Here is a 27,463-nt window from a genome sequence, read left to right as displayed (position 1 = left end):
CTGGACGAGGCCTCCGACGCCGACGCCGCCACCGCGCAGGCCGCGCTCGCCCGCCCGCAGGACGCCGCCGCAGCCCCGGCCCCGGCCGCCCTCTCGCCCCGCCCGACCGCAGGCCGCGCCGGAGGGGGAGCGGGGCTGCCTGGGGCGCCTCTGGTTCGGCCTCGGGGGCTCCGGCGGCTGAAGGGCCGGGCCGGGCCGGGCCGGGCGTGCTTGGGCGCAGCTGCTCGGCGCGGCCCCCGATGCGGCCCGGCGCCTGAGGGGCTGGGCCTCCGCCATGGCCTCGGTGCCCGTGTACTGCCTCTGCCGCCTGCCCTACGACGTCACCCGCTTCATGATCGAGTGCGACGTGTGCCAGGACTGGTTCCACGGCAGGTGGGCCGGGCGAGGGGGCCGCCGGGCGAGGGGGGCGCTGCGACCGGGCCCCAGGCCGCCCGCGTTTCCAGGCCGCGCCCGGAGCGCAGATCCGCGCCAGCGCCTCGCGGCGGCTCCCGGGCACGCGCCGCGCGGGCACCCACCCCCCCACCGCCTCCTGGGGCACGAAGGCCTGGCGAGCGGCCTTGGCGGGGGCGCCCGGGCGGCGGCGGCGGGGCCCGTGAGCGCGCGGGGCGGCCTGAGGGCGGCGGGGGGCCCTCCGAGGCCGCGATGCACGCGGGCAGGGCCGGAGGGCGGCGTGGTGCGGCCCAAGCCGCGGGGCCCGGCCGAGACGGCGGGGGAGGGGGGGGGGTCCCGAGGCCCGGAGGGGCCCTGGAAGGGGCCGCGCTCAGGCAGCGGCGGGGGCCTCTCACTCGCCCCCCCCCCCGCGCCACTTGCTCGCTCGCTCCCTTCCTTGCTTCCTTCCTTCCAGTTGCGTCGGGGTGGAAGAGGATGCCGCGGCCGACATCGACTTGTACCACTGCCCCAACTGCCAGCTGCTTCACGGGCCGCCTGTCAGTAAGTTCGCAGCCCTGCGCTGGCCCGCTGGTCCGTCTCCGGGGCATGAGCTGGTCCGGTGCTCCCGGGGCGTGAGCCGGAGGAGAGCGGCTGCTCGCGCCGCCAGAGGTGCCGGGACCCAGGGCAGGGGTTAGGCGACGCCCCGGAGGAGTTTTGCATTTTGTGTCTAGCCCACGCAGCTGCTGGGAGACCCTCCCTGCCTCCCTCCCGCCGAAGCCCAGCCCAGCCCAGCTACCTCCTGAGGGGCCGGTGGCAGAAAGGGCGGGGCGGGGGGGGGGGAGGCTTTTCATTTTCACGCTGCCATTGCCAGTATTGTTTTATTCCTGATTGGTTAATTAAGGGCTGTAGTTTATAGACGGTTTATGTTTATATTTGTTAACTGCCCTGAGTGTTCCTGGTAGACGTTGTTGCAACCCACCCGGAGCCTACCTGTGCGGGGAGGGGGGGCTATAAACTGAATGAATGAATTGCAGGCTGGTCTGGCAGGGAAGGGAGCCTATGTCCTTAGCCCCTGGAAGCCTTCCTCCGTAATTTCCTCTGGCTTCTGTGATTTTGACAGTATTGAAGTACAGCTTTGCAGCCCTGGGGCCCGGGAACAATTTTTGGGACACTGAACTCTGCACCCGGCAGCAGATTCTGTGGGGGTTTTGCCCCCCAAACTGGCTTACATGCAGGGGTGCTAAAAGCCCTCCAACGCAGCAATGGTCAAATGTCCACTATTAGCAAACCTTTCCTTTTAACATTTCTGGGGACGAGAGAATTCTGGCAGCGACTACAGGGGTGTTAAAGATCTGCACCTGCTGGCATTCTTGCATCTGTGCAACTGTCAAAGAGAGTAGAGAAACTGTAATGGTGGAAGGGCCGGTTGTCCCTGATGGACACCCCCCCCCCCCCCCCAGTTTCTGTTGGAAGCCCCAAGGATTGCTTTCCCGAATGGCCTTGGGCCGGGGCTGGAGGGGTGGACCGGGCACCCTTTCCACCCCTGAACTCTGGCCCTGAGTCCTTGGCATGGGCCCACTTAGGCATTGGTTCCATTGCCAGGAAACGCCTCCCGGTTGACACCAGAGACTTCCTTCTTGGGTTGGTTCCTTGCGTTGTGGCTCTGCTCAGGAGGCCTCTTCTCTTCTCCCTCCCTCTCGCTCAGTGAAACGGCGCCGGGGGAGCCAGAAACAGCTAGACTCCGCTGCCAGCAAAGAAGTGGGCAAGACAGTGAAGACTGGCAGCATGCAGTTCATTCAGGAACTTCGCAGCAGGACATTTCCCAGGTGGGCCTGTGACTCATGTTCTTCTGGCTGGGGGTCTGCCTGTCGTATGAAGATTTTGTTCCTTCACGAGGTGCTTTTACCCAGATTTGCCTGCTCAGTCAAGCAGGAGGTAAGAACCCTGGCGAAGGCACTGTGAAGATGTTGTGGGATTTCACACTGTGTTTCTCCTTGTTGCTTTCTGGAGTAAATTCCTCTTTCCTCTTTATAAGAGTGGATATGGTCAGTGATTGGCACCCAATTATGGCAAAGCAGATTTGATTATCCTTAATATCAGCGAACAGTGGGGCTGACCTGCTACATTCCCCCCTCCGCCCCACTTTCAAACTAACATTTTTTTAAATAATAAAATAATGAAGTTCTTTACTAATTTGGGGTGGGGGTCAAATAGACCCCAAAGGGAAAAAATGTTTAAACCTTTAGAAGTTTCATTTCAGCATCTGAACTGTAAATCCCCCCCCCCCCCGCCCCCAAAATCTATACTAAATTTAGTATTGCTATTTTGGCAGTTAATGAACAGAGCAACAGGCGAGGAGGAAGTGCGTGTTCCGTTCCGTGTGCCAATTTCAGTTTCGCTTCCGGCTCCGGTTGGGCCGGGAGTCGTTGCTGTGCTCTGCTTGTGGAGTGTGTGTTTTTCTTTTAATTTCTTTTATCACATATTTAAGTGATTTGATTAAATAGGTTTAATGTGCTTGCGTTCCCTGTCAGAACGTTAAAGCTTCAACGGGAGAGTTTTGTTTTGTTTTGTTACTCGTTTCTGCTGTTAGGAAGGAACTGATAAAAAGCCAAGTGACCTCAATGTTTTGACTCGCTGACTTTTTAATATACTCCCTCCGTCAAGGCTAGGCTGTTGAATGGTTCATTTTATGACTTGGTTTGAAGGGTTTCTTTTTTATGCTTTTAAATTTCAAGGCACTGGTTTTAAGTCTTTGTTCGCAGTTGTTTTTATTGTTGATTTCAGAGCCAATCTGTTGGGGTGTGGATTTTAGCAGGTTGTTAAAAAATCTAGTCAGGATAACTATGTTATATTGTGTGGGACATTGTTCTCAAGAGGATTTTAATAGAATTATAGAAGCAAAGGGTTTTAGAAAGTTACAGAGAAGGAGTTCCCCCCCTCCTTTCTTGTGGGGGCTTACTTAGTTTTAATTGGTGCTGTTTTATATAGAAAATTAAAATTAAAAGAACAGACAAATACTCCTATTATTGAGGCCCTTTGATTTAATTATCTGTAGCTAAACTAACATATTAACTATAACAAACTCTTTTCACTGCTGAGATGGGAATTAAACTTAGGCATGCATCTGAAGAGGGAAAACAACATCCTACAAAGCAATATAAACTAGATCATAGAATCATAGAATTGGAAGGTACCTCTGGGGTCATCTAGTCCAACCCCCTTCACAATGCAGGAAATTCACAACTCCCCCACCCCACCCACCCCGACTGCCTTAGTGACTTTTGCCCCATGCCCAGAAGATGGCAAAACACCATCAGGATCCCTAGCCAAACTGGCCTGGGGAAAATTGCTACCTGACCCCAAGGTGGCGATTGGCATTACCCTGGGCATGTAAGAAGGCCACAAAAACTAAAGACTGGGTCCATTAGAGGGTAGTGAGAGCCTGTCATAGAGAATTTAGATTAGAACACACCTTAATTAATTTGAAGATGGCTAAGGAAGGTTTGAAACAACTAGTAATTAATAAAAAAGGGCAGCTTTGATATAAAAATAGCAAACGTTGATACCTGCTACCCATGACGGGAAACGGCAAGATGTTTTGCTGTATAATCAATAGCAGTTGTAAGAATATTTCCTTTATTCCTTTCTGTATCCCTCCAGCTATACGGTTCACCAGCTACACCTCTCTGTGTTCTAGCGACAGTGTTGGATATACTGAATGTGAAAATCTGATTGAGATTGGAGAACTTTGAGTTTTGGCCAGTAGTATCAGTTAAGAGCATAAAACATTTAATAAAGAATAGGAAATTGGGAAAGGTCACAGGTATGGATGGAATTCCCATAGATTTATTACAGTTAAATCCAAAATGGTGGGCTGAGGTGTGTGTGTGTGTGCGCGCGTGCGCGTGCGCGTTATGTGCCATCAAGTCGTTTCCGACCTATGGCGACCCTCTGTATGAAAGACCTCCAACTCTCTCTAACAGACCTGGGCTGAGATACTGGCCCCTTTATTCTCTATGATAAATAATGCAGGATGTATACTCCCTATTTGGAAGAAGGCTGTATTGGTACCTGTTTTAAGAATAAAGAGAATAGGCAGGATCCACAGAATTATCACCCCGCTGCTTTCTTCCCATTATTGGAAAGCTGTTTGCAGCTTTTCTAAGTCTAAAACTGAAAGAATGGATGTAAGAATCTGAAATCTTGAGGGAGGAATAAAGCGGGTTTTGCCGAGGTTGTTTGGGGATTGATCACGGCTTGACTTTATCGCTCTTAATAGAGAAATATACTTCATCTGTAAACAGCCATCGTTAGGCAGCTTTTATGGATCTGTGCTTTTGACAGCATTTCTAGAACCAGGCTGTGTCAGAAATGGAATGACACTACGATTAGTGGGCACCTTTTATGGCTGTTGGTTAGATTATACCATGACACTCGTATAAGAGTCGATGTGGAAGGCCAGACTACAGAGTCTATTTCAACTTCTCAAGGTGTTCAACAAGGTTCACTTTTGTCTCCTTATTTATTTGATCTGTATATTAACAGTATTGCTAAAGCTGTGCCAGAATCTACATATCATTCACCTATTCCTGACCGACAAGACCTACCAATTTTACTTTATTCTGCTGATGCAGTGCTGTTACCTTGTACGGCTGTCGGTCTGAAACATCTGTTGGCCAGTTTTGATTCCTGTTGTGCAGATGATTAACTATAAATAATGCGAAAAAATCTCTGAAAGAGTTGTTTTTTCAACTGGTGGTTGACCAAAGGAAAAAGAATGGAGAATGGCAAATAGGAATATTGAACAAGTAACTACATTTAGATATTTAAGATTGTTGTTCTCTCAAGAGATATCTTAGATGGCACAGAATTGTCTGCTGCTGCCCCAGAAGGTCAGACCAGAACCAACGGCTTGAAATTCAATCAGAGTTTTCAGCTAAATGTTAGGAAGAATTTCCTGACAATTAGAGCTGTCCCTCAATGGAACAGGCTACCTCGGGAGGTGGTGGGCTGTCCTTCTTTGGAGGTTTTCAAGCAGAGGCTCGATGGCCATCAGACAGCAGTGCTGATTCTGTGAACCTGGGCAGATTATGATAGGGAGGGCAGGAAGGGCTGCATCAGTGCTTAGTTCTCGTGGCCCCTTCTTACACGCCCAGGGTAAGGCCGATCGCCACCTTGGGGTGAGGAAGCAATTTTCCCCAGGCCAGTTTGGCCAGGGATCCTGGAGGGTGCTTTGCCACCTTCTGGGCATGGAGTAAGGATCATTGGGGGTGTGCGGGGGGGGGAGGTATTTGTGAATTTCCTGCATTGTGCAGGGGGTTGGACTAGATGACCGTAGAGTTCCCTTCCAACCCTATGATTCTATCTCTCAGAAGTTATAGTTGTAGTTGAATGCCCTGTCATGTTTTTTTTCATACAATGGGAGGAAAATATTATCTGGCAGCTATTAGAACCTTTTCAGGAAAAATTAATCAAATTATTCTTTATGGTTCAAGAGTTTGGATTGAAGGTATTTTAGAAGATTCTTTTCTTTTAAAATTTTTGAGGAAAATAACTCAATTGCCAAAATGTGTATCAGGGATAACTATCCAGCAAGAATTTGCGATTTCTTCATTAGATTCAGCTGCCTAGTTAGATGCATTGAGATTTAGAATTAAGATTCTTTTCAGTTATAGATCTAGGCTCCTTATTAGGTTAAGAGAAGATTCTTCCCAGAGTAGCCGGAGGAGATTGGTTGACCAAAGATCAGAACACTTAGGTTTTCCTTTGGCCTTTCTGTTATCTATGGAGAACAATCAAGTAGTGCTGGCTCAGGTTAAGAAGCAATTATTAGAGCTGGATTTTAGAAGCACAAATTTGCAAGCTAGAAGGTGTGTTCTGTTATGGATTAGAACCTCTGGTAATTTCCCCACCATATTTAAAGTCTTTGACTACTTCTAGATGTTGTAATATCTTCTTGGCTGTTATATCTCCTGAATTAAAAGGCTGACTTACAAGAATTCCTTTTTGCAGAATGTTGGTGCTTTGGTAATACGAGAAAGACGGGCCCTCTGCTTCACTGGGTGTCCTTGAACATCCTTTATTTAGTGAAGACACAGAGAGATGCATAATCCTGCTCTTAGTGAAGGATGAAATTACAATTAACAATCAGTGTTTTCCTTTCTTCTGCACAATAGTGATCTGTATATTACCAAGTCTGTGGCTTCTTATCTCCTAGTAATTCAGCACAAAATAAAAACTGAAAGTCTTTTATAAATAGGGTGGATTTATAGGGGAAATAATTGGGCGGGGAGAATAAGTGTGGTTGGGCTTAAGGCTATAGCCAAAAAAGCAATACCATTAAAGGACAGAAATGAAAGAGTTTCACTTTCAGTATCGTTAGCAGTAGAAACAGGCTAACATTCCACACTCTTCCAGCTTGCTCAGTGCAATGTGTAAAAAATAGTACAAGTGGAGGAAGCCCATAGGGCAAATTATTTCATGCAAATTGAATGTTAGGGGGTGGGTGGGGGAGAGAGATGAAAACAAGTGGTTGTCCATTTTCCCTCCTTTTCAGGGTAAATTCCCCTTTCCTATTTAAAAAATCCAAAGTCCTTTCCCTTGACTGTATTAAAGGACAGAAGGAATTTTGAAATGCCAGAAGCATTTGGTTGGGTGAAGGTCTGCCGAAGGAGGTGAAGGGGTGAGGCTTCCAATAAAGAAGATCCGAGATGCTTTGGGCCGAGTGGGGCAGCCAGTCATCTGTGCCAGCTCAGCATTGGCACGGCTTGCGAGTGTCTTGCAGTGGAGTGGGAATTCTCGCAGCGGGACACGGCGGCTGGGCTCCCTGCTTGGCTGGCGCAAGGCGGGTGGCCTTCTGGGTCTTCTGGCATTCCTTCCCAGGATCCATCACTCTCCAGCATAATGCCAAGGAACGGGGGGCCCCAAGAGCAGGCTGCCTTTGGAAGGAGGAGGGCAGTGGATACTCACATGGGCACGCTGGGCCGTCCTTAAGACCAGGCAGAAAACCGGGGGCTTCTTCTCATCGTTGAGAACTTCACCTCCTTGTTGAGAATTTTCATTGGAGAGAGAAAAAGAGGGGGGGGGCTCAAGATAAGCTGGAAAGAAAACAAACAGTGGACCCCCCTTTCCCAGTAGGTGGCAAACCTGTGCTAGAACATACAGATATATTTTGTGTAATGATACGCATTATGCAAAATACGAAGAGATCCAGAAAATATGCAGCAGTTCCCTGCAGCTTACTAATTCCCACAAGACCATTTCATACCATTAAGGAGCTGGACTCCGTGGGATTTCCCCACGTGTTGTTGGGGCATCGATTTGGTTCTGAATAGGTGCTGGAGGCTCAAGAAAGAAGGTTAGTCTGAAAGGACTTCTTAGGCAGTTCCATCGAGAGCGTGTGCATTCATCGTGAGCAGGATTTCTTCCTCGAATGGTAGTTTGGGACAGTTCACAACTACGGTGTGCCCTTCCTGAGGAAGCATCTGAAGAACCGTCTGCCTTCCCCTGTGTCCCTGCCCGTCAAACTTGCTCTTCTGATCGCTGCCTTTTGGCCATTCTCCCCCCCCCCCCCCCCCGGTGTCTCTTTAGCGGCTCTCTGAAAAATTAAAAGGGTGGTGCTGTCCAGGGTAGCGTTGAGAAAACATTGAAAGGCTGTCTTGGTTGCGAGGGCCGTTTGGAATGTGGCAGGTTCTTTTTATGGGTTGTGTGTTGTGTCTTTATTTGGATGAACTATAAGCTGTGTTGAGTTGCAAGGCAGGATATAAATAGTTTAGTAAATAATGGTTAAGGCATAGACTAGAACAGTTTTTTAAAAAAAAGCATCGTGTTGAGCTGTGCAAAAAGATGGCGCATGTGCCACGGAGATGAACCCTTCCTCCCGAACAGCTTGATGTAGTCGTGCTCACAAAATATTTCTGTGAGATGTGTTCCTTCGTTACACACACAGGCTTGCTGTTGTCTTCTGGCTGTCTCTTTGGGGAGTCCCCATAAGGCAGCTCGCACACCTGCTCCCCCCCCCTCACAAGATGCTTCTTAGAGATTCCCCAAAGGGGTTGCTGATCTGCGGCTGCGAATGTCAGAGAAAAAAGAAGTGCACACGCACCCCCCCCCCCCGCCCACCCTTTACAGCGCACAGCAAGCAATTACGAAGACGCCGTCTTCGTATGCCCGAGAATTGTATCGGCCAGATTTATCCCTAGCGAGCGTTGTGAGAGATGTGCCTGAGAGGCCTGTCTTTTTCCGTGGCCTGAGGGCAAGCTGGGGGCCTTCTCACGACCCTTTCCTGCTGGTCTAGTGCGGATGAGGTTATCCTGAAGCCGAGCGGAGCCCAGCTGACGGTGGAGTTCCTGGAGGAGAACAGCTTCAGCGTGCCCATACTAGTCCTGAAGAAGGAGGGGCTGGGCATGACTCTCCCACCGGCATCCTTCACTGTGCGTGACGTGGAACATTACGTGGGTGAGTGCCTGGGAAGCGGGCTGGCTGGACGCTGCTGGAGTGGCGAGCGAAGCTTGGGTTGGGCGGCTTAGCTGCTGCCGCTGGTATTCCTTAGGGATGCGCACTAAAAAAAGTATTTTCAGATTCAGGTATTGGAAAGGCCATAAGTACGCTGCAGATTACTTGTAGCTATGGGCACACTTCATGGGGGGCAGCAAGGAATTGGGCCACAGTCCCTCCTTGGAAGCCAAGAGTGGGGACACACACACCCCTTTCCCAGTTGAGGATGCATTTTGTTCTCTTTCAACAGGGGCTGACAAGGAGATTGATGTCATCGATGTGACACGTCAGGCAGACCTCAAGATGCGCTTGGGAGACTTTGTCACCTATTATTGCAGCGGCCACAAGGAGAAAGTTCTTAACGTCATCAGTCTGGAGTTCTCTGAAACAAGGCAAGGAAGGGCTCTCCGAGAAAGCATCCCCCTGTTCACCCTCCCTTTGGCTGCCCTCAGAGGGGTATAGCGAAGTCTAAGGGCTTTGCGTCTTTCCTTGGCCTCAGAACAGTTTGCTGTTTTCAGCTGGGGAATTTTCTTCCAATCTTACCCTAAGCAGAGAGATTGGAGGGGAGGGGGGCATAATTTTCTTTCCAAGGGATCTGAACAGACCAATTTCTCTCGTTCTTTTCCTTAGCCCTTTCCCAGATCTTGCGCTTCCTTGTAGCCCTCCGCTTGCCTTCCCTCTGAATCTGTTGAGGCAAAAGAGGAGCGAGCGGTTTGATAAAATTAGGCACAGCGTGAAATGATTGGATAGAGAGAGAAATACTCTCTTACCCAAAGCATTCAGACTCAGGTTTGTCAGTGGCTATTTAGCCCTGATAGCTAAAAGCCGAACCTTTGTGTCCAGCGTACCTCTGACTGCCAAAGGACTCAAAGATGTCCTCCTGCGCCCCAAGAAGCAGGTGTCCAGCTTGACTTCTCTGGCACCTGAACACCTGTTCCGACAGACCCCCCCGATCTGCTGGCGCGCAGCATTTCTTACCCACTGCTGATCCCTGCCCGGCTCCCAAGCAAAGTGATTTACAGTTCTGCCTCCTCCCCACAAGATCCCCGCTGGGACATATGTCATGCCCCGTTGCCCATGGGGGAAACGGAGGCCAAGGGTGAGTTATGCGCTCAAAGTCCAGCAGAGTTCTTGGGTGCATGAAGGCTTTACTCCAGGTTTATATGCTGACCCAAATTGGCTTTCCACAGGCATGCAACCCTCACTCTTGGAAGGTGAGCAAATCTCTTGATCTTCCCTCCAGGCTTTCAAACTTGGTGGAAACCCCCAAGATTGTGCGTAAGCTGTCTTGGGTGGAGAACCTGTGGCCAGGAGAGTCGGTGTTTGAACGCCCTAATGTGCAGAAGTATTGCCTGATGGGGGTCCAAGACAGCTACACTGACTTCCACATTGACTTTGGGGGAACCTCTGTCTGGTACCATGTGCTGCGGGTAAGAGCATGGCAGAAGGGAGGAGGGAGAAGAAAGTGGGTGACAAGGAAGGCCACAGCCCACACGGTTGCTCGTTGTGAGGTTCAGTTCTGTCTGATGCTGAGCTGGGGCACTTCGGTTATTGGGCAGGGGTGTCAGTCCGTGAATGCTGTATAGATGCTTCCCTGCAAATATAAAGCGAGCATATCTGAGAGAAGGCTTTGAGAGCATTTGGCTGACTGATGGAAACAAAACCGTTGGTTTTAAGAGCTGGGTGGCTGACAGAGCCATATGTGCGCACTGCAATGCGGTGCAAGAACTGGGAGAAAACAATGTGATGATAAGTGCAGTACTCAGCTTGTGGAGAATCCCGGCTTTGATTAAAAGGAAATTTCTAGCTCTTATCGTTGCATAGATAGGACTGGAAGTGCAGAGGTGGTGCCTGCTTGAAGCTGAAACGCTAAAGGAGTCACTGAATGAGATCTCTGAGGGATGTGTAGTTTGTTGCCCCTCCCCAGGACTCAGTACAGCCCGGGGCTTTAGACTAAATTAGGCAACAAGATGTGGCGTTATGCAGATGTCTTGATTTTGCATCCATTACACAGGGCATCAAATTCCCCTCTTCTTGGGACAGAATTTGGGTTATTTTAGACTGGATTGTGGGCGCTCTCTGTGTTTAAAAACAATCTCGAAGGCATCTGCAGGGTGCTACAACCAGCTCATTGGTAGAACAAGCTGCCCCAGAATGGCAGTGAGGTCTTCCCTTTGATACCCAGTAGAAAGAGGGGGCAGAAAGGACTGTATCACTCTAGACTACAGTGGAGGGAGAGCATTTCTCAAAGTTCCCCTGGGTTTATACGTGGGAGAACCATCACCACATGCGGAGAACTGAGCCTGAACCTTTCTGCCTGATAGGCTCGATTTTTATTTGCAGGGAGTTCTTCCATGGGGAGTCGTAAAAATGTGACTTCCCAGCCCCCATCCAGCGCATTGTCCCCCGTCGGGATCCAGCCCGGCATGCGTAGAGCAGGCTCGAGTCTCTCAAGGAAGCTGGGCTGCCTCTCGTGGAGTAGCTTTACGTTGAGAGCTGCCTGCCGGTAGAGGTCGGCTAGGCGGGGAGCAGGCAGTCGGGTGTGCCTCTGCCGTCTGCACATCCCTTCCACCACCGTCCCTTCCCCGCAGGGAGAAAAGATCTTCTACCTGGTGCGCCCCTCAGCTGCCAACTTGACACTCTTCGAGGCGTGGAGCAGCTCATCCAACCAGAATGAAATGTTCTTTGGGGACCAAGTGGACAAATGCTACCGCTGTCCTGTCCGCCAGGGCCAGACCCTCTTTATACCCACAGGTATTGCACTGCCCCCCCCCCCCCCGCCCACTGCCAGGGAGTCGAACTGAATCCCTTTCACCCCCACCACCCTCCCCCCAACTGGAGGGGCGCCTTTAGCCTTCTTCCCCTCCCTGGTTGCCACGCCATCCTTTCCGTCATGTTCCATCTTGGAATACTCTCGCTGCCGTGGCGTACGCCAATAAGGAGACGGCAGTGAGGAGAGGACGTCGTCAGCTGGGGAATGCAGGTGCGGATCTCTTGCCTGTGTTGGGCCAGACACACTGTCTTAGCCTAACCTACCTCACAGGGTTGTTGTGAGGGGAAAATGGAGGAGGGGAGGGCCACCTACGCCCCTGGCTGTGGGATGGGGGGAGATTCAAGGGGGACCTCCCATCTTTATCTACTGTTTGGAGGGTGTTCAAAGCCGCAAAGGCTAAATTTGCCTGGATTTGTCCCCCTTTCCTGCCTGAGCCACTGCAGGCCACCTTTGCCTTCAGCTTTTCAATCCAGGAATGGCTACTCTCCCACCCCTTCACATATACACACAACTTCTGGTAAGCCCCGGGTGCCCCTGTGAGACCATTGCCAAGTCCTGCACCAGGAAGTCTGAGAACAAGCGCTGCACAGTGGCTCGAGTGTTAGACTAGGATCTGGGAGACCTAAGTTCAAACTGCCCGTCCTGCCCTGGGAGCTCGCTGGGCCCACTTGGTCCGGGCCGATCCTCTCAGTCTAGCCTACCTCATAGGATGGTTGTGAGGATAAACTGTGGAGGAGAGGAGAATGACTTAAGTCCTCGTTGGCGAGGAAAGGTTTTAAAAAGCTCTGAATGTGCCCCTCAGGTTGGATCCATGCGGTGCTGACCCCCGTTGACTGCCTTGCCTTTGGGGGCAACTTCCTCCACAGCCTCAACATTGAGATGCAGCTCAAGTGAGTTCGACCGGGAGTGGAGCAGAATCCGCAGGACAGAGCAAGAGGCTCAGAAATGGGCCTCTGGCTGTCTGTGGGTGGTCTTAAGGGGCTGGGTCGGCGCTCGGGTTTCTTTGAGAGGGCAGCCTGTGGTTTGGGGCGCAGAATTCAGCTTCTTGAGAAGTTTAAGATTCTCGCCTGCAGGGCTGTAAAGGTACCCTTGGAAAGTGTGTAGACCCTTTTGCCTGGCGACATCCCAAAAACAGAGGAGTTGGGGGGGACGGTTTTCATGGGCCAAACTGGCCAGAGGTGGGGGGCTTCAGCAGCCTCTTCCTAATAATTAGTAGAAGCAGAACACCAATCATGCAAACTTGCTTAATTTACGGAATTCAGCAGGGTTGCGGTGTGTGGGATCGCCAGGTACTTTCTCGGCCCGCCACCTATTTCTGTCTCGCCTTCCACTAGCAGTGACCAAACTGATTTTGTTACGGCCTGGCTTGCGAGTGGTCAGCGAGGCAATGTTTTCCTCAGTCCCCTCACAAGTCACTAGCCCACTTTTTGGCAAAGGTAGCCCAGGATACCTGCTCTGTTCCTGCCGAGGGCTGCCGGTCTCCCAGTGGGGGTGGGGGGATCCCGCGCTCCCAACCTCTCTCCTATCCCACCACTCACCTGGCTGGTGGGGGGTGGGGAAGGCCCAGGGAATGGGGCCAGGAGGCGGACAGCCAGCGCACAACAGGCGTGCTCCCTGCGAGTGCCAGATCCACGGAGAGGGTAAGAAGACCTGGCAGCCCTATTCCTGCCTCTGCTCCAGCCCCTGAGCCCTAGGTGTCTGCCCCACAGGCACGTCCACGGTCGTCTTAGCCACCAGGCAAAGCCCTGCTCCTCAGCTGCCCTCTTTCTGCCTGGCTCCTCCACTCTCCCTCCTCCTCACTCTCCACAGCCTCTCACTGGCTGATGCTGCCATTTGCAGACACCCCCCCCCCCATAGGCTGGGATTAGCTGTGTGGCCCGGTGGGCACAGGGAGAGGCACAATTCAGGGGGCGACCAGGCTCAGAAGTCTGCATTTCCCTTAAAATGCCAAACGTGCACAGCCCTGGCTTGGGTCTCGGCAGCCTTTCCTCTCCGCCTCCCCAGGGCCTACGAGATTGAAAAGCGACTCAGCACGGCTGACCTCTTCAAGTTTCCCAACTTCGAAACCATCTGCTGGTACGTCGGCAAACACCTTCTGGACATCTTCCGAGGTGGGTTTTGTGTCTGCCCGTCCTCGGCGCCTGTTGCTGAGTGGGAGAGTTGCCCCCGCTGACGCTCCCTGTGCCCCTCCCCCACAGGCCTTCGGGAAAACCGCAGACACCCGGCTGCTTACTTGGTTCATGGCGCCAAAGCCCTGAACGCAGCCTTCCGCTCCTGGACCAAGAAAGAGGTAAAGCGTGGGAGAAAAGGGCCTTGGATCTGGGTGGTCTTCCAAGTGCTGCTCTGTGGCAGATCGTAGGACACAGCACAGATACTGCCCTGCCGGTAGCAGCAAAGGGGGCACCAGAGACCCTGAGCTCACTGAAATGGGAAACAAAACCCATGGCTGGTCTGTCCCTTGCCACTTCAGGTTTCAGGCAGGGGCTCAGAAGCTTCTCCCAACAAAGAACCTCCCTGCGATACAGCAAGCAAAAAAGCCAGGAAGACGGTAAAGGATAGCATGGCCTGGTGATTAGTATCAGACTAGAATATGGGAGACCGCATGCTGAGCCCCCATCTGCTGCCTGACACTGGGCCGCCTGGGTGCAGCAGGGGTGCTGCTTCAGTGGGAACGAGGCCAGGGCTCCAGGTACCTGCTGGGAGAAGGGGGATCCTAGAGGTGTCTCCAGTGCAGTCCAGCCCTCCTTCAGCGGCGTCTCAGCAACCCAGTTTTGTTCTTACCAGGCCTTGGCTGAGCATGAGGAAGAAATTCCTGGCACTATGCGTCCAGCACAGCTCATCAAAGATCTGGCCAAGGAAATCAGACTTGTGGAGGTGAGTGTGCAAAGTGTGTGTGGCCAGTCCTGAGGCCTTCTGCTGTGTAGTTGTGTTGTCTTTAAAGGCCGCAGCACTAACGGGGTGGCTCCTTGGGGGAGGACCAGATCAGTAAGTTGGGAGGAGTTTCTCAAAGCTTTGTCGGCGGAGCCCTCCTCAAATCGAGAAAAGAATTGCCCAGCCCTTCTCAAGCGCAAGAGCCCATCCGGACACGCCAGATGGCACGGTTTATGGCTAGTGCCCGCTGGGTTCGCTGCCAGTTCTGTCGCCTGCAGGCATGGTGCTTTGTGATGTCCGGGTGGACATTGCAAGGAATATTGTCCCCTGCCAGACTTCTGCTTACAAGCTGATCTACTTGTGAGTAGTTCTGCCAACTTAATGCTTGAAATAGTAGACCCAAGTGGTTATGAGTGAGCCAGTAAGAAAGCTGATGTGAGGCAGTGCCACAGCTTCCTTCTTGGACCCGCCAGCAGGCATGTCTGCCCATGAGACAAGCCAAGGCACTTCCTTTCTTCGTTGTGCTGGGAGGGCTGGCACACTTCCTTGCAAGTGATTCCTGGGCATCGCTTGATATGTGTGTGGGCAGCCAGCACTGGCATAACGGGAGTGATCTGGGAAGACCCGGTTTCACTTGGGCCATCAGTGCGATATCCTTGAAGCAGGCTTTTCTAGGGGATTTGCAGGGGCTCGTTGGCAGTAGTCCCAGAGGTGGCTAGACTGAATCACTGGTGTGCCCAGAGCAGTTGCGGCAGAGACTATAGCCTGGCTGTTTATACCACACCATAGAACAAATCTCCTGGCACCCCACCAATATGCAGAGGGCCCGCAGGCTTCGTCTCTGTGTCTTTGGGGAATGCCAGACAGCTTTTGCATGGAACACTCTGCTGGAATGTTTAATTTTGGTCCTTCAGCTTTGGGCAACAACTTGTCCTCTGATGCCTGAATTTTCCTCTTAAAGAGTCTCCCAGAGCTAGGAAAGGCCTTTGGCATCAGAGGACTGAACTAGAAGAGCCTGTGGCCTAACTGAGTAGTGGGCAGCATCAGAAGCTCCTATGGCAGGAAGTGGGTGTGGGGTCTGGAGCCTTTCTGAGCCAAGGCAGCTGCTCTAGGGAGGCTGATAGGAAAGTGGGCCTTGTCCTGGGAGGATGGGGCAGCCGAGTCCCCAGGGGCAAAGGCTGCTGCTGCTGCTGCCGCCGCCGCCGCCGCCCCCAGTGATGTTTGCAGCTGCAAGTTCAGGGGCCCGGGGGCTGATGCTGTTCCAGGATATATTCCAGCAGAACCTTGGGAAGACGGGCACCCCGTTTGGCCTGCAGAGGGGCACGCAGCCTGGCGTCGCTGCCAGAAAGGGGGACCAGAGCCCCAAGGACCTGGGCAGGAAAGGCAGCCGGCGAGACGTAGCCTCAGTCAAAGCCCTGGAACTGGAGTTGCTGGACGAATACACGCAGCAGGCCCTGAAGGGCGTGGGGAGCCGCTGCCACGAGGAGGTGAGGCACCCTTGTTGGCTGTACAAACGCTGCTGTCCGGGGCATACCCTGCAGACAGCAGAGGGGGCGAGAGAGGCTGGGGGGCTGTGTCCTCGTGACGGAGAGCCAGAGCTTGGGGCAGCACCTGGCATCCCTCTTCCGATCTCTTTGGGCTTCCCTTTCCTGGCTCCCTGGAGTAACGGCTCCCTCGCTTTCCTTTGCAGCTTGATTTGCCGAGTTCTAGCCTGGAAGATACAGACGGAGAACCTGACCTGACAGAGGAGGAGCTGTCGGTGGTGGTGGCCAACGGCCGGAGCACCAGGTAGGTGTCTGCGCACGTCTCCTGCCATACGTGAGAGGACAGCAGGGTGAAATGGAGAGCAGAGCTGTGCTTTTCTGCATTGCGCTTCAGCGGGGACAAGCAGCTGGAGTCCCGAGGGGCCAGTCTAGCCCCTCCAGAACACCCCCCTCGCCAACATGCATCCCCTCCCAAGCTGAGACACAGGCCGAGGGCTCTGGGCTTGTCCTGGATGGCCCGAGAGTCTTCTGTGCTCCCCTGTGCTGGCCGGACTCGGCTTGCTGGTAGTGTGCAGCTTCAGAGAGAGGCTCGGGGGCAGGGAGCGTGAGGGATAAAGAGGTGCCCCGAGGGGGGCACATCTAAGCGCTCGGCGCTTGGGGCCCCGCTGAAACCTTGCCCGTGTGGGGGGGAGGGGGGGCTGTTGCTGTGCAGCGGAGCCTCTGCTTGGCGTGCGGAAGGCCCCAGGCTCACTTCCGGGCCCCTCCAGTTGGAAGGCGGCCGGTGACGTGGAGGAGCTCTGCCTGAGACTCGGGACAGGCCCTGCTGCTCTGCGTAGACCAGACTGGCTTGGATGGGGATGGCGGGGCTATTTCAGGAGAAGGCGGCTGAAGAGGGCCCCCCTGAGCCCAGGCGCCACCCTCCTCTGGTGTTTCCGCGGAGAGGGCTGGGCTGGGCTGGGCTGGGCTGGGCTGGGCTGGGCTGGGAGAACGTCCTTTGCCCCATCAGCGTGGCTGGGCTGCAGGAGGTGGCGGACATGACATTCGTGAACATTTCCTAGTCAGAAGTCATTCTTCTCTCTTTTCCGTGCTCTTTTGGGGGTCACTCTGAAAAGCAATACATGTTTGGCCTCTTCAGAAAGTGCCTTGAATGGCCTTCTCCTTCCTGACTGGCCGGGGTCATCGGTGGGACCCGCTCAAGAGGTGCTTTTCTCAGAGAGGCATGTTTGCAATCAGTTGCGTCAGCAAGCGGCCAACTAGGGAGCTTTGCGATGCCTTCATGTTTGTTATATGATCCCTGCTTGGCAGGGATGACGTCATGAAAAAGTCGTCACTAACGAGCAGCCGAGCAACAGCTCTAAGGAGGCGCGGAAACCGGCCGGTGTCCCTGGCGGGTGGGCTGCCTGTTCCGCGTGCGCGGCTTTTGCTCCCAGACGGGCGAGCCTTCAGTGCGCTCCTGTGGCATCTGCGTTCGAGCCCTTTTCCAGGCCCTGGATCTCCGTGGGGGTGCACTGAGTGGACTGGGTCCAACCCATGAGGTGTTTGGATCTTCTCCTGGCAGGAAAACCAAGGCTTGCGAGCATCCCCGGGGCCGCAAAGGAGCGCAAGCCCCACCCAGCCCTTCCGATGCCGAGGCTCCTGATGCTGACTCTGAAGAGGACCTGCAGATTGACGAGACGCCGCGCAGCGAAAGGCGGAACCTGGTGCTGCGCAAGAGACTGCCCAGTATGTGGCCCTCCTCTTGCTGGACTCGACTCCTTGCCCCGGCCCTTGTCTCCAGCTGCTGTAGCTTAGCTGGGTTGGGCCAACACATCTGTGTGTCCCCCCCCCCCTTTAAAATCCTTGTTGTTTGTCTGTCAGGTCAATTCTGTTCCTTCTTCAAAACTTAACTTTTTGGCAAAGCTTCTCCTGGATCACTAAAGCCAGAGCGTGGAAGGCCTTAGTAACTCAAAACTGTCACTCTGTGTAAATTACACATGCTGTAAAATGTGATATTCCTTTTATTTGGGATAATTCTGCTTCTGCTACTTACGCTGGAGGGGTAAGGCAGAGAAGGTCTCCTACTGACTCAGCCATCCCTCTGGTTTTGAGAGTTCACCAGGCACTGTCCACTCACATTCAAGTATACTTTCACAATCATAAGGACTAGAAACTTGGGTTTTTAAAATGAAATCATCCATATTTAGGAAGCTAAATTAAGCCTAATGCCACTTTCTTTACTATTTCATCCCTCCCACATAAAGTGAGCTGGGAGAGCCAGTTTGGTGTAGTGGTTAAGAGCGCGGGACTCTAATCTGGAGAGCCGGGTTTGATTCCCCACTCCTCCGCTTGAAGCCAGCTGGGTGATCTTGAGTTAGTCACAGCTCTTCCAGACCTCTCTCAGTCCCATCCACCTCACAGGGTGATTGTGGTGAGGATAATAACAACACACTTTGTAAACCTCTCTGAGTGGGTGTTAAGTTGTCCTGAAGGGTGGTATATAAATTGAATGTTATTATTGAGACCCAATTTGGTGTAGTGGACAAGAGCAGGAAGACTCTAATCTGGAGAGCCGGGTTTGATGCCCCGCTCCTCCGCTGGAAGCCAGCTGGGTGACCTTGGCTCAGTCACAGCTCTCTTAGGGCTCTCTCAGCCCCACCCACCTCACAAGGTGGTTATTGTTGTGGGGATAATAATATAACATGCTTTGTAAACTGCTTTGAGTGGGTGTTCAGTTGTCCTGAAGGGCAGTATATAAATCAAACATTATATCATCATCATTTTGTTTTTTGCTGTCTAGTGCTGATGAACCCTTTGGTGTCTCTGCTTTCCCAGTTCTGCCCTCTTTTGTCTCTGCTGTTCTGGGGCTGCGTGCTCTCTCTCCCCCCACCTGTGGCTGTGACTAGCTAACCCTTCCAGGCCTCTGCATCCGAGGCAAGCCCCTGGCCAGTCGGGCTGCCCACGGACTGCCTGCTGCTTGCACAGTCTGAGCTTGGCTCCGGTTTTGTTGTTGCACTGCAGTACAAGAGGCCTCTTCTCGCAGACCGTGCCTAGCACACACTCGCTCCTAAGCAGCCGACATCTAAATCAGTTCCTTCTCTCTTTTTTTGGAATTCAAGAATTTCCCCGGAAGCTGCCACGAGCCAAACCCTGTTCTGACCCGAACCGAGTGCGAGAGCCAGGGGAAGTGGAGTTTGACATTGAGGTCAGTCAGGGGTTGCAGGGAACACACAGGGGCTGGGGGAGGGGGGTAGCGTCTGCAGAGCTTGACTGGCGCACAAGCCCATCTGGATGCTTGGAAGCCTGGAGCGGGCCACGTTCTGAGACTGGGGAACGGGAGCCCCAAGAAGTTCCCTGCGTGGTTAATCCTGAGTCGTCCCCTCTCCCCCTCCGCCTCCCCCTCCTGCACGGAGACAGAGCGGACTTCCCGGGTGCTTCCCTTTCCTTCCCCCCCTTGGGCATCCATCTGACTGCCCAAGCCCCTCTTGCTGTTCAGGAGGAGGAAGCTGCAGTTAGAGTGCTCTTTGCATCGCTGGGCTCGGGGGGGGGGCAAGAGTTGGCAGTGCCAGCCACTGCCCAGCTGCAGAGGAGCTGCCCTGCCTGTCCAGGCAACGTCCAAATGCTCTCCTTTCTCAGGAGGACTACACAACGGAGGAGGAGGAGGAGGAGGAGGAGGAAGAGGAGGTGGCAGCTTCTGGCGACGAGCAGCTGGAGGGCAGCAGCAGCAGCACCACCGGCGGGATCCTGGACCTGCTCAAAGCCAGCCGGCAGGTGGGCGGGGCAGGCTACGATGAGCTCAGGTGAGGGCCTACGGGGGGGGGGCACTCCCGGCTGTCCGGCCAGAGCCTTTCAGTGGGCTGGGCATGCACAGGAGGGGCCGCAGAAGCACTGGGGAAGCTCTCTCCACCTTTGAGGAAACCCATTCTGTCGGGTCAGAGGTGCACGATGCATTCTTTGCTCCGTTTGCACGAGTGCGAAACCTTCACCCCCAGGAGCCCTTCTTCAGCCACACTGGAAGAAGTTGGAGGAAGGCTCCTTAGGCCGGAGGAACCAAGGTCAGGCACGTCCTCCACGGTCTGGCTTTAGCTGTTTTCGATAAGGAGTCCTGGCCTCTGGGGGCGGGGGGGCGGGGGGGGAGGTGTCGTCCATGGGGCAAGGGAAGGAGCTTGGCAGGTGGTGCCACGTGCCCCCCACGCCCTTTCTGACCTTGTGCTGTCCCTCCCAGCGGTGCCCCGGCCTCTCCCAGCACTCAGGAAGCCATCCAGGGCATGCTGTGCATGGCCAACCTCCAGTCCTCATCGTCTTCGCCAGGCGCCTCTGCTTTGCAGGCCTGGCTGGCCGCTGGGCACGAGCGCAGCTGCGCAGGGGCCTCGGGGGCTCAGCGCTTGGGGAAGCGGCCCATCAAGCGCCCGGCCCACCACAGCACCGAGAGCGAGGAGGAGGAGGCCAGCCTGGACGAGCAGGAGAGCTTGGGCGCCTGCTTCAAGGACTCCGATTACAGTAAGGACTGTTCCTCCTGGGTGTGAATTGAGATGGGGAGGGAAAGAGTTCAGCCACCTACTGAGCTGGGGCCGCTTCTGCCCCTCTTGATGGCAGCGGGGAGCAGGTGACCCGAAAGCCCAGTGCCTGCCTGCCTGCCTGCCTGCCGCCCGGCTGTCGATCGCCCTGGCACAGACCCCAAGGGCCCTGCAAGGGATTTGGAGGCTTGCAAGCCTTCAGGGCTGCAGGGAAAGGAGGTCTTTCAGCCTGGGCGGGGAGGGGCTGCTTTGCGGGCGCTTCCCAGCGATCCTGCCTTCTTCCCTAACTTGTCTGGCCCTTAACCATGTGTCAGTAGCTTTCATGTCTCTAGCCCCTCCAGGCCAGGGTGGTTGATGAGCCTGGGTGGCAGCCGCCTTCGCTTGAAGCTCTCCACTGCGGCGGCACTTTTGTGGGCTGGAGGGCAGAGATGGATCGATGCAAGAGTGGGATTGGGCTAGACCGCCCGTCCTGGTTTCCAGGCAGTTGATAGGGAAGACGTAGGGGCTGAGAATGCTAGAGTGACTCCTGACCCTCCTAGAGGGTTTTTTTTTTGTCTGACTGTTAAACTGTGCGCCAGATTCTGCTATCAGAATATGAGATGAAGCAATCTACATGCAGTTTCCTTTCTGTCTCGCTGTAGTTTATCCATCCTTGGAATCTGATGAAGATGACCCTGCCCTGAAGTCACTACCAAAGAAAAAGAAATGCACAGACGATGCTCCATGGAGTCCCAAGGGTAACTGAGTGGTCCTCTGGCATCAGCATTGGGAATGTTACACAGTTTTGCCCAAGAGCACCTGAAAGGCCAACAAGACCGTCGGTCCCTTTGTCAAAGCATGGCCCTTGAGAGCTTCTACCCTGGAAATCCGATTGGTCTCCAAGGGGCCTCTGGACTCAGATCTTGCTCTGTTACCCCAGACCAACACGACTACCCACCCGAAACTAGCTTCATGCAGTGCACTGTTTTTGTATGAGCAAATATCTCTCTCCCCCGCCCCTCTCCCTCACCCTCACAATTTAATTTCTTGAGGTTTTCAGGTTTAATTGTGTTTGTTTGTTTAGAGCAAGTTTCTAGCCCTTATGGCTACAGAGATGTGCTTGAGAGTGTGTGGGCAGAATGCCTGGTTCAGACCTTAGGAGCCAGTGAAGTTTCCGAACAAGAAAGATGCCCAGTGTTTATCCGTGGCGCTCTCCACGATGAGTAGCAGAATACATTATGCTAGACAGGCAGATCATTTTGTTTGCGTAACACGCCCCCTTGAGGCAGGAGGAACACACTCGCCCCTTCCCCTAGCATCCCCACCCTGTCTTCTGTGGTAATGCAGCCCAGGCTGTGCGCCTGGTCAGGGGAGGCAGGAATCTCTCTCGTGCATTTGAATCGGGGCTGGTGGGGGGCGTTGTCCTTGTTTCATGTTGTTCAGTGAGCCAAAATGCATTCCAATAATTGCTCTGGGATAAACATTGATCCAGACAGGGAAGAAATGCCTTATACACAGAGAAAATCTTGGATTTGGAAAAAGTGGACACAGCCTGTGGGGCCACTGTCTACTTTCTGCTCCCCTTGGGCTTGCCTTGGTGGGTAGAGGGGTGCTTATATGGGTCAGGGGTGGTGCGGCCTTGCCAGAGGCAGCTTGAGTAGAGTGTCTTCTAGTCTCCCTGCCTGATGCATCCCTCTCCTCCTTGGAAGCCGCCTCTAGGAGACGTATTTCTTTTGGCACGGAGGGGACCAGGCAGGGGCATTCTTCTTTTCTGAGCTGCCAGGAAGCCAGAGAACCACTGATACTCTCTCATATCTTCCCCTCTTTGCAGCCCGGGTCACGCCAAGCTTGCCGAAGCAAGACCGCCCCATACGTGAGGGCACCAGAGTCGCTTCCGTCGAGACGGGGTTAGCAGCGGCAGCAGCCAAACTGGCTCAGCAGGTAACGAGGGGGCTTGTTCGCGAGGAGGGGGATGCTGGATATGAGCTCCGCCCTGCTGGGCCTGCAGGGGAGCAGCCGTCCGCCTTGGCTTGGCCTTACCCTCTTTGTGGAGCAGGCTGTGGCGCGGTTTAGGGGATAGGCCTGTGCATCAGAAGCCAGTTGGGGTCGCTCTTAACTTTATGCTCACATTCATGAGTCACAGACAGACATTTTTTGGCAGCAAACATCCATTTGAGAATAACGAAAAAAGCACGTAGAATCGTATAAGCAAATACCAAAGCAAGTCAACGTTCACAGTGACAGGCCTTGCTGAATTCCTGGCAACGCCGTGCCATCGTGGAATACGTGCTGCTTCTAACCTCACGTACATTTAAGGACATCTGCACACCTTAAATGTGCGTGGCACTAGGTGGCACTCTAGAGATGTGTCCCTTTTTCGAGTGGACCTGCCACACTGCAGGCGCACTCTGGTGTTAAGCGGGACCTCTCCCCTGCCCTGTGAAGGGCCTCTGGGGAGATGCCCTCTTCGTTCTACATCTGCCCCCTCCCGTCACTGCCCTCTCCACATGAAGGAGCACCAGAAGCTTCAGCGAAGGAAGCCTGTTGTGAAAAGGAAGCCCCCGTCTCCCAAGGCATCCAGCCCGGAAGCGGAGCCGGAGCTCATGGAAGAAGAAGTGGAACCGGACCTTCCGCCACAGCCACAGCCGGACCCTGCAGTGCCTGTGGTGTCCACCCCTCCGACGCCGGAACCCAAGCAGGAGCAGTTTGCTGGCAGCCTCGTGGATCATGAGTACACCGCCCGCCCCAGTGTCTTTGGAATGGCCCAGGTGAACCGGGGCTCCACTCCCATGGCACCGGGTGTCTTCCTGTCCCAGCGGCGCCCTTCGGCTGGCTTGCCAGGTGCCCAAGCAGCACAGGGTAAGCGAGTGTGCCTGGTCTGGCAGAGAGGGCTCTGGCATCGTTCTAGAAATACCAGGTCTACCGGAGGAACCATTTTGCCCCGAGGAGTGGGAAAGGTTGGGGGTTTGTGCCAGAATCTCCTCTGGCTGGCCTCCTCTATGCACACATTGCCTTGAGGCTGTTTTGAAGAACAGGAGGCCTGCTAGTGCACTAGCTAGAGTGGTTCAGTGTCTTGCAGTTCAGCCCTAAGCAGAGTTGCTCTTCTAAGCGCCTTGGTGTGGTTCTGCTTAGGGTGGCAGCGCCAGAGACTGGCCTGTGAACCCAAGTTCAGGTGGTCCTCCTGCCACGATTTGCTAGTCTGCCTTGAACAAGCCGCTCCCTCAGTGCCCATCCTCCCCATCACGTAAGGGTCACCCGTTCTCCAGGACAGTCTGTCAGGGTCGCGAAGGTCTAACGTACGTGAAACATTTTAAAGCACTCTGCAGTACTCCCTGGGAATCCCAACTAGTAGCGTTGCCTGAATCTTCCACGGCAGAAGTGAGCTGAGATACCAGTCGCGAGGGAAGCAGCTGGCAGCCCGGTAGCCATTCCTCTTTCCTCCAGTAGTGCAGGAGCCTCAAGTCCTCCAGAGCGTCACCTCTGTTGGACGGCATTCAAGGGCCACAGAGAGAGAGAGAGAAGTGGTGATTCTTTTAGTGATGTTCAAGGTGGCCATTCCTGCGATCCAAGGGGCGGCAGCTGTCCCTGGGGGGTAGTTCAAGTGCTGCAGAGGGGGGTGGGAGAGACGGGGAGTTCGGCCCCCCTCGTGGCCACAGTCCTTCAGAAAGGATGGAGGTTGCATTGCAACGTGGCGGTTCAGTGGCTAGGCTAGCTCAGCTTCCCAGTAGGTTGTGCTCCTGCCGAGCTCACCCCTTTCCCCCTTTCCCCCTTTCTCCAGGGAAGCGCCCTAAGAAGGGCTTAGCGACGGCCAAGCAGCGACTCGGCCGCATCCTGAAGATACACCGCAATGGCAAGCTGCTGCTGTGAATGTTGTCCACGGGTCAGCGCCAGACCTCAGTCCCCTGAGGAGGAGTGGGGGGCACAGAGGTGCGTCTGGAGGCACTGCATTGATGTCCTCAAAGCTGCCAGGACAATTGGGGGGGTATGTGGACCCCCCGCCCTGCATGGATCAGAGCCAGGACGGAGCTGCCCCTGCCACTGGAAACATTGGACTAGGTTGGCAGCTGCTCTGACATCAGGCTGGACTGTGGTGGCTTTCCCTGGAGGGGCCAGCTGTGCAGCCGGCCGAGGGCTTCCCCTGGCCCACGGACTCTCGATCCCTACCTCGACCCACTGCACTTCCTCTCACTCTGGGGCTGATGCCTCTGGAGGGTTCTCTTTTCCCTTTGCCAAATCACAGGAGGAGGCGTTGATTGGCCTCTTGTTCCCCAAAACTGCTTCACCGCCTTTTGCGTTCTAGCTGTTGCACACAGATCCTGGTGGGGGGTGGGGTGGTCTCTTCCATCGCTTTCCCAGCAGGAAGCAACCACTCGATGCCTTCGCTGAAACAGGCACCCATTCTTCCTTGTCTGTCCCCTGGAGTCTGCCCCCATGGCAAACCGCCCCTGTTCCACAAGCCTTGGGGGGGCCTTGAGCTCTGTGCCCTATAATGTGAGAAGGGTGGGCACCCGCTGGCTGAGCAGACTCCACGGAGGCAGGACTCGCACACCCCTCCCCTGAAAATACACTGGCATTCATTCTCCATGTGCTGTTTTGGGGGCAGGGGAAGGCAGGCTGCTCAGAGGTGCCCCTGTGTTGACTTCCAGGACCTTCCGTCGGGCCAAGTGGGGCAGGGCAAGACCAGCGGTCGCGTCACCCACTCAGTCTGGACTGCACCGCTTCAGAGTGCACACAGGGAGCGGCTGAGTCAAATGGTTGAATGTCGGCCAGTCCAGTAAACATTGTTGAACATTTAAAACCAGAATGTCGGGGAGAAGGCTAGTTTAGTTCTGCCCCTTGGCCTGATAGTCGTGTATCAGTAGGGGCACGTGTGTGTTGTTTTGAATCTGAGGAGCATTCAGTCTTGCTGTCAGAACTGGCACAGTCCGGAATGAAACCTCTCTGGCTGCTGTCCCTGGGACTCTCTTGCCTGGTGTTGGTCCAGCCGGCATCCTGCGGGGACATGCTGGGGGCCAGCAAACCTCAGCTGCCGCTCCTGCTGCAAATGTCTTCTGTTGTTAATTTCTCCTCACTGAGCTGTTTTTATATTTTTGCCGGAGAGCAGTCTCTCCCCTCTTCCGCACCTCTTCTTCCCAGCAGCAGCTGGGAAAGACGTGGCAGAAAAGGGCCCCCCCCCCTCCCCTCCCAAGGACTTCAAGGCCTTTCGACCCAGCCGCACGGCTCAGTTTCTATTGCTATATCCCGTATTTTTATGCCGGGCTCCAGCAGGCTTTGTGTAAATGTTTGAATTCTATTTTTTAGGCATCTCTGTAGAAATGTGTGTTTAAAAAAAAAGAGGCTGAGACTTTTTTTATATATTCGGGGTTAGAATAAAAACCTTTGTTGGTTTAGTACGGCTCACGTGTGGGGTCACTTTTCTGATTCTGTTCTCGGAATTAAAGCATTTAGTTGGCAGCAGGAGAATTCAGAGTTTGTACCCAATTTGCTCACGATGGGGAATGCTCCGAGTGTGTTCTGCCAGCACTCCCTTTCCACGATGCTTGCGGATGCCAGGTACGTGCACGGTTCACAGCTTCACTGTTTCGAAACCAGGGCTGAACTTGTACCTCACCATGTTTGTAAACAGCAAGCTCCAAAAGATGATCACTCCTGCAACTAAAATGTTTTTCAGGGGAGCCGCCCCCCGCCCCCCAAATCACTGGTCATAAACTTTAATCTTCAAACAGTCAAACTGTTGGTGCCACCTTCCTAATGCTACGTGGCAGTAGCAGCGAATGGTCTGCTTGCTTTAGTTTGTTTCCAAGGCACCGCCTGTGTGTCATGCGCTCCATGGTGCATGTGGAGTGCACAGCCCAGTAACAGCCAGGAAGAAACCATTTAGTGGTTCAGTATATTCCAAAGGGATGAGCAGTGCATGATGCCTGTCAGCCTGCCTCTGCAGCCGCTGCCTACTGGAAGGCTCTTTGTCTCTTTGCTAGGAGGAAACTTGAAGCCGCACCTGGCCTAGCTTGGCCTGCTCAAGGAGGTGCTGCCCTTTTCTTTTCAGGACTGTTTCATTTTGGCTGCAGCTGAAAGCTAACTGTGTGTTGGGCTTTGTTGTGTTATAAAAACAAGGCCAGTTCTGTGAGAAGGGATTTAGAGGAGCAGTTTTTAATTTGGGGGGCATCGGGGTTCTCCAAAAGCACAGCAGGAATTCCCCAGTAAGGCAGTCATGAGGGGCTGTTTGCCCCTACCCCATGATCAGTCTTTCCTCAGTAATAACACCTGGGATGATGATAACACTCAGGAGTAGAGATGGGCATGAACCGCCAGACAAACTAAAGTTTGTCACGAACCAGGTCGGTTCATGCTTTACGAACCAGCAGTTTGTGGAAGCCTGTTTTCCACAGACTTCCATGAACTGGTCTGCTGGTTCGTTTGGTTCGTGTTAAACCCCAATACCCCTTTCCGTGCCACTGGTAAGCGGCAGGGAAAGGGGCTTTTCCACCCCCAGACTAGCTGTTTGTCGGGGTTCTTCCCGACAAGCAGCTGATTCAAGCTTGGGGGATAAAATACCCCTTTCCGTGCTGCTGCGAAGCGGCAGGGAAAGGGGCATTCCCACTCCTGGATCAGCTGTTTGTCGAGGAGATCCCCGACAAGCAGCTGATCCAAGCCTGTGGGGGTGAAATGCCCCTTTCCCTGCTGCTTCGCAGCAGCACGGAAAGGGGCATTTAAACCCCACAAACTGGTTCGTGAACTGGGGCAAGTTTGTGGTTCATGAAACAGGACAAACCAGGAACCGCACAGTTCTTTTTTCCCCAGTTTGTGCCCACCTCTACTCAGGAGTGCCATGGGGCTTAATAATAACACCCCACATGCTCACACCTGTGAGGATGTGGGGTGGATTCTAGAGCCAACTTTTGAGCTGTTCACGGTGACAGAAGCCTGGGATAATTTGCCATGAAATGAGCTTGTGACTGCGAATCATTGGCAATACCCAAGGGGCAACGGTAACACAA

General features: G+C 53.9%; 1 protein-coding gene across 3 annotated transcripts; it reads left to right on the top strand.

Annotated features, from left to right (window-relative positions):
- The first annotated feature begins 51 nt into the window (after window positions 1-51).
- On the top strand, window positions 52-25,855 carry PHF8 (PHD finger protein 8). Of its 3 annotated transcripts, none has more exons than XM_055003943.1 (21): window positions 52-372; window positions 845-930; window positions 2,075-2,195; window positions 8,666-8,826; window positions 9,116-9,257; window positions 10,109-10,295; window positions 11,457-11,619; window positions 12,441-12,528; window positions 13,643-13,749; window positions 13,837-13,928; window positions 14,423-14,512; window positions 15,790-15,996; window positions 16,200-16,297; window positions 17,552-17,715; window positions 19,089-19,174; window positions 19,606-19,769; window positions 20,195-20,469; window positions 21,128-21,223; window positions 22,297-22,406; window positions 22,979-23,324; window positions 24,244-25,855. In XM_055003943.1, exons 1-21 carry the CDS (start codon window positions 275-277, stop codon window positions 24,330-24,332), a joined length of 2,970 nt encoding a protein of 989 aa, XP_054859918.1. In that variant the 5' UTR covers window positions 52-274; the 3' UTR covers window positions 24,333-25,855. The 3 variants fall into 3 exon arrangements, with proteins under 3 accessions (XP_054859918.1, XP_054859917.1, XP_054859916.1); XM_055003942.1 differs by having other exon boundaries at window positions 15,787-15,996; XM_055003941.1 differs by having other exon boundaries at window positions 15,775-15,996.
- Window positions 25,856-27,463: the final 1,608 nt, after the last annotated feature.

This window comes from Eublepharis macularius, chromosome 19 (assembly GCF_028583425.1).
Source record: "Eublepharis macularius isolate TG4126 chromosome 19, MPM_Emac_v1.0, whole genome shotgun sequence".
NCBI lineage: Eukaryota > Metazoa > Chordata > Lepidosauria > Squamata > Eublepharidae > Eublepharis > Eublepharis macularius.
Note: the sequence above shows the minus strand (reverse complement) of the source record. Positions and strands in the feature narration are given on the sequence as shown.